Raw genomic sequence first — 12,731 nt, forward strand, 5'->3', positions numbered from 1 at the left:
TATTGCAGCTACCATAGTTGTGAAGTGACACCTTGGTGAGATGTCAATTTATAGTTTGAAAAATGTCAGCATACCTTTGTAATTTTCTATATTATTTTGATAAAGAACTTTGTCTTTCTCTTATACCGTATTGTTGCCATTTCATTGTTGAGTTCATTACTATGGTTTCACTGTTAACATCTTATAGGTACATGATTGACAAACATTTTCAATCCATAGTTTCCATTTCTAATTTATAGAAATATAACCAAGTAGATGTTCATTTTGTATTTTACAACTTTTCTAAATTAATAGTTCTCACAGTATCAAATAGCCATTTATATATAGAGAGAACATCATTGATGGTATTCTTTGTCTTTTGGAAAATGAGTGTCATTTTAGTCTTTCCTTATGTAATTGCTCAGGTTAGGATGTCCAGGTGACATCACGGTACAATTGGAGTGCGGAATCTTTCAGTTTTTCTTTTTAATTTCACTTTAGGGTTTACAATAAGACACTTACTTGCCTCTACACAGGAGTTATATCATTCAGTATTCAACATTCTTATGAAACAAACATTCTTATTGCTGCTTGGATTACAGATAATGACATTGTCTTTTATTGAGATCTAGGGAATTCTGCAATAGTTTCCAGGTAAGGAAACTTAGAAACTACTCTGAAATTTTGACTCAGAATAAATATGCTTAGATTCTTATTTTTATTTTCCCTGTTTGTGTTCTTTGGTTTTCTCTTCTTTTTTCTTTTTTGAGAATTTCATACCTAAACTTGCTAAATTTATATTATTTGCAACCTTCTTTTGTTCTTCCTTTAGCCCACCTTCCCACTGTCTGTCAATTTATAACCTCTTCTCTAGTCTCTCTCTCTCTCTCTCTCTCTCTCTCTCTCTCTCTCTCTCTCTCTCTCTCTCCCCCCTCCCTCCTCACACACACACATCTACTGAATCCACGTGGTATTTTTCCTATGTACATGTGTTTAGGGATGACCACTTAGAATTGGAATCCCTTTCTCTGAGCTCATTCCTAAATAGAGCAAACTAATATGCCCTCCCCTAATAGGTATTAATTGCCTATAGATTTTAATATTGAATGGGGTCTTATGACATGTCCTCCATCCATTTTGGCACATTGACTGGAGTGGTTATTATTCAGGTCTTATTTACATAATCATAGTGTTGAGATTTCATGAAGACATCTCTTTCGTGTTTAGAAAACACTATGGAGCAAGAGGGGCATTGCTCCTCTGGATCTTACAATCATTCTGCCCTACCTTCATGATCTTTCCTGAGCCTTTGATGTAGGATCTGTGTTGTAGATGTACCAACTTGAAATGGACATACCATAGTTAATTTGTTTTTCTAGTTGTCCTGTGTGCATCTCTGTAGTAAATTCTAACTGCTGCAAAAAGAAATTTCTATGATAAAGGGGGAAAGCTGTACTTATCAGTGTTACCCTATAATTAGGAATGATTTTGATTTAGTGACATGACTGTCGCAAATTCTATGGCCTCTCCAGCCATGCAAAGTCACTTAACTTACAGTTACAGACAAGTAGGCCATCCTATGGAGTGGTCCTTCGGTCCAATGAGACAGCTGTTGGTTACTGTCTAAGACACAAGTGGCTCAATTGTACCATCAAAGTATCCAGCCAGGATGATCCTTATTGTGCTTTGAAAGACTTACAGCTGGGTAGATCTAGCAATTGCTTCTCTCCATTCACAGCTTGCATAGAAACTTCTAGTCTATTCAGAACTAGTCTTCAAAGAGGATGTTACCAGATCATTACGAGTTTGATTCAATAAAGGTCTATGTCTGAAGTCTACAGTGTCTCTGAAATACTGTCCTGCCTTCAAGTTCTGGTATGTAACAGACTACAGTGGCAAGAACCTGTACTGGAAGAGAGGTTTTCTTTGTCACCATTAGGGATTTTGTGAAATAGTCTGTGACCAACACCATTTAAACTCTTTATAATCTATCTATCTATCTATCTATCTATCTATCTATCTATCTATCTATCTATCTATCTATCATATATGTTTATATATGTGTGTCATTTTAAATAAATTTTTAAACTATGTTTCTCTATGGCTTTTTCAAATACTCTTTCTGCTCTATTTTCTCATGTTTTGTTAGGTCATTTTTTTCTTTTTTTTTTTTTTCTTTTGGTTTGGCTAGGGTTCCACTATGTCTTTAAAGAATCACTGCTGTCTTGAAACTCATTTGTATTCAAAGCTGGCCTTAAGCTCCTGGTAATTTTCATCCTTTGGTCTTTTAAGCACTGGGACAGTGAGCCTGTGCCATCAGACCGAATTCTTCTACTTTCTCTCACATCACTCCTTCTTCCTTGCTTTGATCTTTTTTACATGTGTTTGCATATCTCAAAATTCATATTTTGATTTAATCATAGTCTATATCTCAACTTATACTGAATTCTTATGAAAATGAAAACAACTCTGATTCACATAAAGTTCTATGCAGCCCTTGGCATAATTCCAAATGTAATGGATATATAGTAAATTGTACTTGCTTTCACATATTAAAGTGTCAACAAACATTAAGATGTCACTTGACAAGTCTCATGTCTCAAGTCTCTCACGGCTTTCCTGCAGTCTTATGGTTGGGGACATTCCATTCTATTTTATTGTGGACATTTTAACAGAACATGGGAAGTGAAACAAGGGAGACATGGATAGCATTACTTCATTCCCAGGACCCCGCCCAGTTATGCAGCTAAAGTTAAATGTTAGTTAGGGTTAGGCTCTTGCAAATGTCTTTCTTCCTTTAATAAAATACTCACTTCTAACCTGGAATCTTATTCATCAAAAACAGGCAAAATTTTTAGCTATTGTTCCGGTTGTCTTAAAACAAGAAGTTAAATTTGTTTTATCTTTGTAAAATTCATTCCCCTTTTCTTCTTTCTTGAATTATCACATAATGTCTTGGTTTCTGATATTTTATAAATTGGCTACAAGGGGCTATCCCTGTGTTAATATTGAATTGATGTTCACCCATTTTTTAATGATGATAACCTATCTTAGGAAAGGTTTAAGGAAGCAGTTTTGGCTTCAGTTGCATGAGTATCACAGAATATACTTACATAAACTAAGAGAGCCTTGTGTACCTTCTCATGGAGAGACGTGAATGGGCTACTGCTTATTATGAATATGGTAACAGCAGACAGAGTCCATTCCACCCAGACTAACTGAAAAGTAGCTGTGCTATCAAAAAGACCATGCATGGGTGAAAACTCAGGAGAGGAGAATTCTTAGGGAACCCTGTCCAGTCAGTAAACAAAAACCTACGACGTCTATTGTTCCTCTTCCCTTGTATATGTTTGTTGCTTAACAAAAGCTTAGACAGGGCCCTTCTCTAGCCTTTTAAATGTTTGTGGGTTCCTGAGACTTATTGGGAATGATGAGGAGAGAATGTTTCAGTTTAAAGAAATAGCTATACAATAGACAGATGACTGAGTTTCTGCATAATCTACATAATTACTCGTTACAATAGTTGTATTCAAAGGTAAATAGCTAGACAACTTTGAAAATGTTGTACTGTCACAGCTATACAGGTTTTGAGTTTGGACAATTCCTTAAGTGTTAGGACATAATGTGACCTTTGTTTTAATTCTGACACAAGTTACAGAGCCATGAAAAACTCATTTATAAAATGACTTTATTTTAAAAGTTATGCTATGTGAGTTAATTATAACTCACTGAAATTACTCATTTTGGTTAAATAAACTTAATTACTTTAAGCTATCATGTATACATTGTCCCTTTAAAAATCATCAAATTTAAATATTTTATTCTAAAAGACCCCGGCTCCTTCAAGAGGGATATAAGTTTAAGTTTAGCATGCATTAATTTGTAAGAAGCGTTTTCTAATTGAATTGATACTCAGAAAGCTAATCACGAAAGCAAGAGCTCTACGTTGCCGCAGTTGCTGCACAAACTAATTGAATCGAAGGAGTCGCCTTTTTTGTTTAAACTTGGTCTATGTGTATTTTCTGACACTCTGTAATATATGCACAGTTGCATAGAGTATGTTCAGAAACTAACAGGTCTCCTTTGTCCTCATTAATATCACCTATGATAATAAGATATTAAATGTGAAGGTTCAGAGCTTCAATTGTGCCAACTCTAAGTTCATTAAATTGTGCGACTTTGGTGATGGTAATAAAATAGATATAGCTTATTTTATGTATGCTTAATTTTTTAGTTTGTAATTGCCACATATAACTGTGTATATGAACATGGTTTTGATGTTTGCATTTTGGACAGTGATAAGAAATAATGAAAGCAAATTGATTGAAGTAAAAATTGACAGTGCATGAATATTTTAGATGGGTGGAGTAGTTAAATATCAAAAGATACAATGGTTCAAAAACCCGAGAAGCTCATTTTTATGGAACATATCTTCCAATTCTGAGGGCAAAAATTACAGAATTACCCTAATAAATGAATATGATTTTGTAAAGTGTCAAGTGCTCGGTGTATGGTCTACTAGGGTCTACTGGGGTCAAGAGGTTGCTGAGCAGTTTCGAACTTGGATTTGAGTTCTAGCCAGACATAGAAATGTAGCTTGTTCATTATCTATTAAGACAGTATTCAAAATCTAAAAGTGTTTAAAGTGTTTGCAAATCAGGAAAAGGCAATATGAATAAATGTTAAGTAATTTGGGACAGAAAAGTGACAGAGGTGAGGCCAAAGAAACAGGGTATGTCCAAGTTTGTACAAGGCTGTGGAAGTAGGTTAATGTTTCTTTCTATGCATATAAAAAGCTTTCGAACTGTATTAGTTAAGGAAGACATGTTTCTGTGTAGGTTCCTAATATCCCATTGAGGGAAAGGATAAAAATATAAACAGTGGCAATGTCATTGTAATAACTTCTTTATTTGCCACCAACTCTTAAGACTAGAGACATACCAGATTTGCTATAATATTTGGAATTAGAACTTAGCATTTGGCTTTTTTCTACAAATATTTCTAGAGTTGGATAGATTGCTCAGTGGTTAGGAACACACACTGCTCTTCCAGTGGCCTGGAGTTGAGTTTTCACAGCAATACCCTCTTCTGGCAACTCACAATTAATTACCTGTCACTCCATCCCCAAGATGGATCCGATGTTTCTGACTTGCTTTGGGGTCTGCATTCATGTATACACACCCACACACCGAAACATGCACATACATAATTAAAAACAAACAAAAAGTATTAAAATATATCACTAAGAATGTAATACCGAGAAACAGGAATCATATTTAGAGCATTCTGTGCATTTTCCTAAGTGTTCACAAGAAATCCACATTGTACTCTTATTTACCTGGATGTGTACTAAATATTGTTTTTGTCTACATGAATAAGATACAATTTCTCTCATGGAGATGACAACCTATGATGTTAAAAACATGCATCCTGTATATCACTAAGTTTTATAGTTGTCATGTTTAGGATAATTTACATATTGCATGTGATATCTTTAACAAAACTTTGGGTTTTAATTGTGAAAATTATTTTGCATTTCAAATTTTGGAATTCACTGGAAATACAAGAAGGAAACATGAAAGTGTCTTCTAAGTTTGCCCTCAAATTAATAAACTATTTCCCAAATGACAGGAAAATCTACAAGGGTGCATGTTGAATATACATGGCATATTATACTCCAGAAACGTGTGTTACACTTAAATTAATCATGTACTTTATTAATAATGAGCTTACACTGCCTTTCCAGTATTAGAGCCATCTAAGAGCAGGCAGAAGTTCAGACTCTCCATTCAGAACCTCAGTCTTGGAGTACCATCCTCTAGAGGAAAGTAATAAAGAAAGATTATTAGACATACTTGTTTCTGCCAGTGGTAATTAAAAGAGGTTGGGTTGCTTTTTCAGAAATCAAAAGCTTTAGAGAAGAAATTGCGGTATTTTTAAAAATACATAATTTTGAAGACAAAGCTATTGTCTAGAAGAATGTACACACAAGATTAGTCACTGAAACTCAAGGTTCTAGTGCAGTAACAGCAATTTTTAAAGCTTACAAAAATCACTACAGTAGATAAAGCAGATTAATCCCATATTTTATCATCGGAGAAAGTATATTTTAACATCTTCCCATTTAGAAAGCTAACAGATGCTTTGGCATACTCAAAGGACAGACCAGACACAAATTAAACACACTCACTCCCTGTTGGCTTCTCCCCAGATTCAGGAAAATTAAATGAGAAAATGAAAATATATTAGTTATTTTTCCCAAATGAGTGACTGTGGTTTAAATGCAAAACAAAGGAAAAGATGCATAGACTAGCAATGCCAACTTCCCCTGAGAAGAAAGAAATGAAGAATTAGAGAGCCACAGACAAAAAGGCAGTAAAGTGGAAGACAGAAGCTTCGTCACTGCAGACACAGGCACGAAAACCATAGGGTTGGCCAGGAAAAAAACTTCAGCAGACACCAGAGTGAAGACCTCTGGCTAGAAGTGGCCAGAGCAGTGGCACAGTCTGTCTGTAGAGGGGAAATGACCCTTATGGAGAAGCATCTTGTGTAATGATCAGGCTTCTGTTTCCTAGTTCTAGACATGCTGTAAACCCAATTCACTAGGCAAACATACTAGAAAATCCAGACAGAATGACCTTCAACAAAACAACTGACCAGAAGTCCTCAGAAACATCATCACAAAATAATAATTAGGGAGCTATCCGAGATTAAAGAAGTCTAGAAAGTGAAGGTGGTAATTTGGGTGAATGGTGAACTGATTGATAGCATTCAAATGAATTAATTTTCTTTTGCTAATTTAACATATATATATATGTGTGTGTGTGTGTGTGTGTGTATTTATACATTATATAGTATATATAGTGTATATATCCAAACAGTATATATTGAATAAATATACATGTACATATATATGAAATTGACAACATAAAATTAATTTATATATATACATATATATGGGTGTATGTCATACTTTGTGAATTAGTTTTTGTTTTGACAAAATACCAGGACCAAGGCAACTCACAGAAGAATTTGTTTATTGGGGTTTACGTTTCCAGAAGGATTCGTCTATTTGTACTTACATAGATATTCCAGTTGAATTGGATGGTTGCCGTAATATCAGGCATTTTCCATTATTTCCCTTGGTTTCTTTGTTGAAAATCAAGTGAACTTACAGGTACATGTGGATATTTTTAGACCTGTATATTTTACTGATCTATGTTTTTGTAACCCATCCCCACGTAGCTGAGTGCATTTTCATACTAGGTCTTAAAACTCATTCTGTGTCCTTCGATAGCATTATTTTCTTTCCAAATTATTTTGACTATTCCTATTCCTGCATTTTGCATATGAATTTTAACACCTTACTCACATTTTAAAAAAGACCCTCACATGTGAAGACAAAAAATAACGTTCGCATTTCAGCGGAGATGGCAGCTTAATAATATTCACCCTTGCAGTCATGGATACAGCATATATCTCCCTTCTTTAGGGATGTATCCTTCTAGCTCTGCATGTAGACACATGCTCACCTTCATGTATGTTACTGCAGTAAAATGAAAAGGAAGACAAAAAAACAATAATACAATAACAATCTCCTCGTTGTAACAATTTTACCTCAATTTCTTTTTCTTCTTCTGTCTATCTTCTATTATTAACTTTACATGATCATGAGAGATAGCTGCTTTCTTATTATCTCTAGAATTTTGTTATTTTACTTGCAGCTAGTGGGACAAATAACCTGCAGTACAAACATCAGTTTGCACAGGATGGAAAAATAATTGGTTTTAGCTTTGACATTCTAAATCCATCTTTTATGGAGATGGTCTGGATTGTGGTTAAATTGAGAATTTCCTGTTCAAACACAGCAAAGTTGGGACAGCTCCCCATGGTTAAATTCCACAGGATACAAGATCAATACTGAAGTCGAAAGGATTTATCTGAAGTAAACAGGTGGGTAGAGGAGAGGAGACTGCAGGAAGACTTTTCTTCATGTGTACAAATTCTTTCTTTCCTGATGGTGCCATGGTGTATAGTTTTGAAATAACTGAAATGGAGGCTGATATGCTAGGTTACAAAATATCCAGGTTCTATTTTGGAGTACGTCTTAGTAGGAAGGGCCTTGAAGATAAATAACTGTAGTTAGCATGTGACTTGTGCTTAAATATGTATCAACTGACTGTTAAAATTCAACTGTTTCCAATTGTGTTCAGTAGAAAAAAGCTTATTGTCAAGGCCATGCGAGTATTCTAATAGGATCAGTATCTTCCTATTCTCAATATTAATTTTCTATTTATTTTTATTTCCTGCTTTTAAGTTATTTGTGACACAGACTTGAGAAAACTATACAGGGTATTATTTCGTAGTAATATTGTTCTTGACTCTCTGGTGTAGTTTCTGTTAAGCCAGTGAACTCTTCTAATAATCTTCACATGAACTCTTTTTCTGAACTAGACATTTGCAAAATCGTTTATGGTAATGGTCAGAGTGATCCACTGAACTGATTTCCACCTACAACTATCTGAAATGCCTTTAGGACCTTAGTATATCTGCATTATTAAAATAGAATTCTGGTGGTAAAATTAGATGCTACTTGACGAAGTAACTTCTTGAGTAGTCCAACGTGAGCAGATGTGCAAAACCAGAGACATATTTAAACTTTTTGTATATGTGACACACATACATTTTTATAAGTGATCATCGCATATACCATGTGAAGCACAAAATTAGGATACATAACAACCAACCAAGTTTGGAAAACCTCAGGCATTGTGAAGATTGAATGGCATTTCTTATATACAGAATTATCCAGCTCTGGGCATAAATCCAGGGGCATGATTTACAGCCCATTCACTCATTCACCATTTGTGCCCCGGTGCTGATCTAGCTTCTCAGGCTGCTGGAATGATTAAGACATGACTCTCATTTTTTAAAAGCCCTCAAGTAGGTCATTGTGAATTAATTTTAAAATAGATTTGTAATTATCTTTTTTCAAATGAGTATTTGGTCCTCCGGTTAGTCATTCAAATGAAGGGGAGAGAGCAATTCCTTTGTGCCCATAGGCTTTTAATGGATCAAGCATGTCACAATATATATGTTAATGCTTTATTCATAATATATTGCTTTATGTGGTTTACAAATTGCATTTGCATTATTTATTTAATTTCCATAATAGTGCTGATTATATTAGGCATATATTAAGAGCTCTGTTTATACTTAATCAACTCAGGCAAAAGGGAGTGCTGTAAGTGTGCACCTGATAACCAGCTCATTTCTCTTCACTCACTTCCATCCCATCCTCTCAGACTTTTGGGTTGGTCTTCTTCCTCCCTATAAAGACTCAGTTTTCCTTGGTTCCATTTCCAGTTTCATGACCCGTGTGTGTGTGTGTGTGTGTGTGTGTGTGTGTGTGTGTGTGTGTGTGTGTGTCTAAGATCCATGTCTGAAAAAAAGCATGAATAATTTGTTCCTCAATGTGTGCCTTCTTTCTGTTAACATAATGGTCTACAGTTCTATCATTTTTCCTGCTAGTATTGTGTTTTGTTCCCTTCATGCCTATAAACTCCCACTACTTATATGCATAATATTTTCTCATTCATTCATTTATTGTCATCCAGTCTAGTTCAATTTTGTAGCAATTGCCGATAATGCCAAATAGATAGCAACGTAGGGGTATCTCTGTGGTAGCACTTTGAGTCTCTCTAGTATGACTACAAATTGGACAGCTTGGCCACATAGTAACTATATTTTTAGATTTTTTAAAAACCTCTATACTGAAATCTACGGTGGCTGAAACAGTTCACATTTCTCCCCAAAGTACATAGGATTCCTCTTTCCCCATATCTAACATTTGTTGTCATTTGACAGCGGGGCATCATTAATACCCATCCTCTTCCGATTGGTAAATCTCATGGGGTTGTTCTGTTCTCATTCTTCTATGTGCCCCTGCTGTCATATGAGAATGTCTTTCATCGGTTTACTACATATGACAATTCCACTCAAACATTAGGATTGTTGGAGACTCTCCTGAGTTTGGAATGTTCCTTTAAGGGCCAGTGGTTTGGCCATTTTGGTATCTGTACCATCTCACCTCCGTAGAGAGGCTTTCCTCTACATCATCCTATATAAATGTTTTTATATTTGCTATATTTTCTTTGTGCACTACAACATTATGTGACATTCTTTTCATTTATCTAGGCTTTGTTCATAAATTCCCTTAGAGCAGGCTTTGATCTACTCATCAGCACTGCCAGCCACATACCAGGAACAAATTAAACATTTGTTGAATGAATCAATGCATGAAATCTTAGATTTGATGTGCTAATTATTTCAATACTGAGGAATACAAGTGCCTATCCTTCTAAATTTGTACTTATACCTTAGCTAAAACAACCCTATGCATTCTACGTTGTAAAACAACAGAAAAATAAGTTATCCAATTATTCTTTGATGTCTGTCTTCCTGCAACATATAGCAAGTTGTGTGTAACTCAAAGAATGAGTTAAATCAATGAATGCATTCCAGGAGTCTGTGATAATACAAAATAACTATGTTTCTTCTCATATCCACAGGACTACACCTTAACCATGTATTTCCAGCAAGCCTGGAGAGATAAGAGGCTGTCCTACAATGTAATCCCTTTAAACTTGACTTTGGACAATCGAGTGGCAGACCAGCTCTGGGTGCCTGACACCTACTTCCTGAATGATAAGAAGTCATTTGTACATGGAGTGACTGTCAAAAACCGTATGATTCGACTGCATCCAGATGGTACTGTCCTGTATGGCCTCAGGTCTGTAGTACGGATCTTAACATTTAACTTTTTCTGGAAAAAGAAAATTCAATGGCCTGTTGTCGGTGGCTATATCGTGCTATTTTTCTTATTTCTTTTACAGTTCTACTAAAAAATAGTTAAATCTACTATCAGGGAAATGTCTGAGAGCTTAGAACACCATGTGTACAAAGGACTTAGCTGCAGCTAAGACCAAGTTGCTGTTGTGTTTTATGCTTCTGAATTATCTCCCAGTATCAGCTGCTGATGCTAAAGCAGCTTTCTTTAAGGAATAGGGATAAAGAATATCAAAAGAGCTGAGGCACAGGATTTCTTGAAAATTGGAAAACAGAAAACCCTGACCGTTGAATGATTATTTGGACATGGCAGATGCTCCTGAGCTGCTGAACTGGGTCATGGTCCTCTGGTGACAGAGAAGAATAGCATGCCCTCTCGTCCTCCAAGGAGCAATCTGACTTGCAAATAATACCCATCTCATGTTTATTAATGGTTAATTTACACTTTTAAGGGTAATTCCAGTACAGCATTGCAAGACCAGGCTATTTGGATGGGGATGGTTTGTAAAGGAAGCTAGTTTAATTTCAATCAAAACCAATGGATGTAGTTTTAATTGATAAAAATGAAAGTATATTTTTATTCTGAAATAATTTCACTGTAAACATTTGTATTTGCATGCTAGGAAGAGACCACTCTAGATGTCAGTGTTTTCAAATGCCTCTGACCTATTATTTTGCATGAAACTTTTTTATTCTAAAAATATTACAGTATGAACATTTTCTTTGCACAAGAGATGCAAACCATTCTAAACATCAGGCTTTTTCATTGTCCCCAATCTGATATTTTATTTAAGCATGTAGCTATCCTGTGATCATAATGATGCTAGTGGCAGTGGAAATAGTCATCAGTTGTATCCTTCTCAGGTGTTATATGCCAAGCTAAGTGTTTTCCACACGTTGTATAGTTACCATCTCCACAGCCTGTTTCCATTTTACATTTCTTGGTTTGATAAGTGAAATAAGCCATGCCTTCCAGTTATGGATGGGAACATGAACAGAAAATATATCCCATTTGGCAAGAGATTGTTGTGTTTGGTATGAGAAACACATTGAGCCTGTATGATGACTTCATCAAGGGGTACTAAGATAAGTGCCACCAACCCATGCGCTGCAAGTGATAGGAACTTATAAAGGTTTAGGGATAGTTATACTAAGACAGGTCCCAGAGAGGATACACTTGATAAGAAAAGGCTCAGCTCTGTTTCTCAAAAAAAAAAAAAAAAAAAGTTGAAAAGAAATGATTAAGCGAAAAATGTGCTACAACCACTGTTCATTTGCATTGAAACCTAGCTCTCCCATAGGACCACACCCAGGAAGCCCAAATTCATAAGTTCAAAGGATCCATGAAAGGATAAATGCAGGGCAGTTGAACTCTGGTACTGTACAGTATCATAGGAGTGAAATTTCATAAGGTGATAGCATGCACACAGTGATCAATCTATCAAGTTGTTGAAAAGTACAGAGAGATCATATGTCCTGTTCTGGCACCAAAATCAGAAAGCCGAGGTAGCAGCATTTTCTTAGCATGGTTTTTACTATTGCCTTTGGCCAAAATGAAAAATTAACTGGAAGAAGAAAAGCTAAAGTCCTATTAATAATACTCGACGCATTTGGGTTTCCTTCATATTTTCTATATAAATCATTATGTATAAGCTGTATTTTTACTTCTAATACAACTTCTAAATTTCAGTTTCTTGGTAATACAGATGAGCAGTAAACGTTTTCTGGTGTTTGATTGAATTACTCTGGATACTGTCCAGTCAGGGGAATACTCAACTACTATTGATAAAATAATATTCATGGAAGCTGTAATGGATGAGTTTCTGAAATACTTTACGGATGAGGCTGCAAACAGTTGTGGAAGATTCTTGTTGAATTGATTAGAATCATTCATGGCACATGAC

General features: G+C 35.4%; 1 protein-coding gene across 1 annotated transcript in view; it reads left to right on the forward strand.

The window, feature by feature from the left end:
* Positions 1-12,731, forward strand: part of Gabrb2 (gamma-aminobutyric acid type A receptor subunit beta2) — a 206,888-nt gene that overhangs the window by 53,004 nt on the left and 141,153 nt on the right. Inside the window, exon 5 of the mRNA XM_032913444.1 lies at positions 10,551-10,771. Coding sequence (XP_032769335.1) covers positions 10,551-10,771 — 221 coding nt within the window. The remainder of the gene's footprint in view (positions 1-10,550; positions 10,772-12,731) is intronic.

The sequence above is a fragment of the Rattus rattus genome, chromosome 9 (genome assembly GCF_011064425.1).
Source record: "Rattus rattus isolate New Zealand chromosome 9, Rrattus_CSIRO_v1, whole genome shotgun sequence".
In the NCBI taxonomy this organism is placed as follows: Eukaryota; Metazoa; Chordata; class Mammalia; order Rodentia; family Muridae; genus Rattus; species Rattus rattus.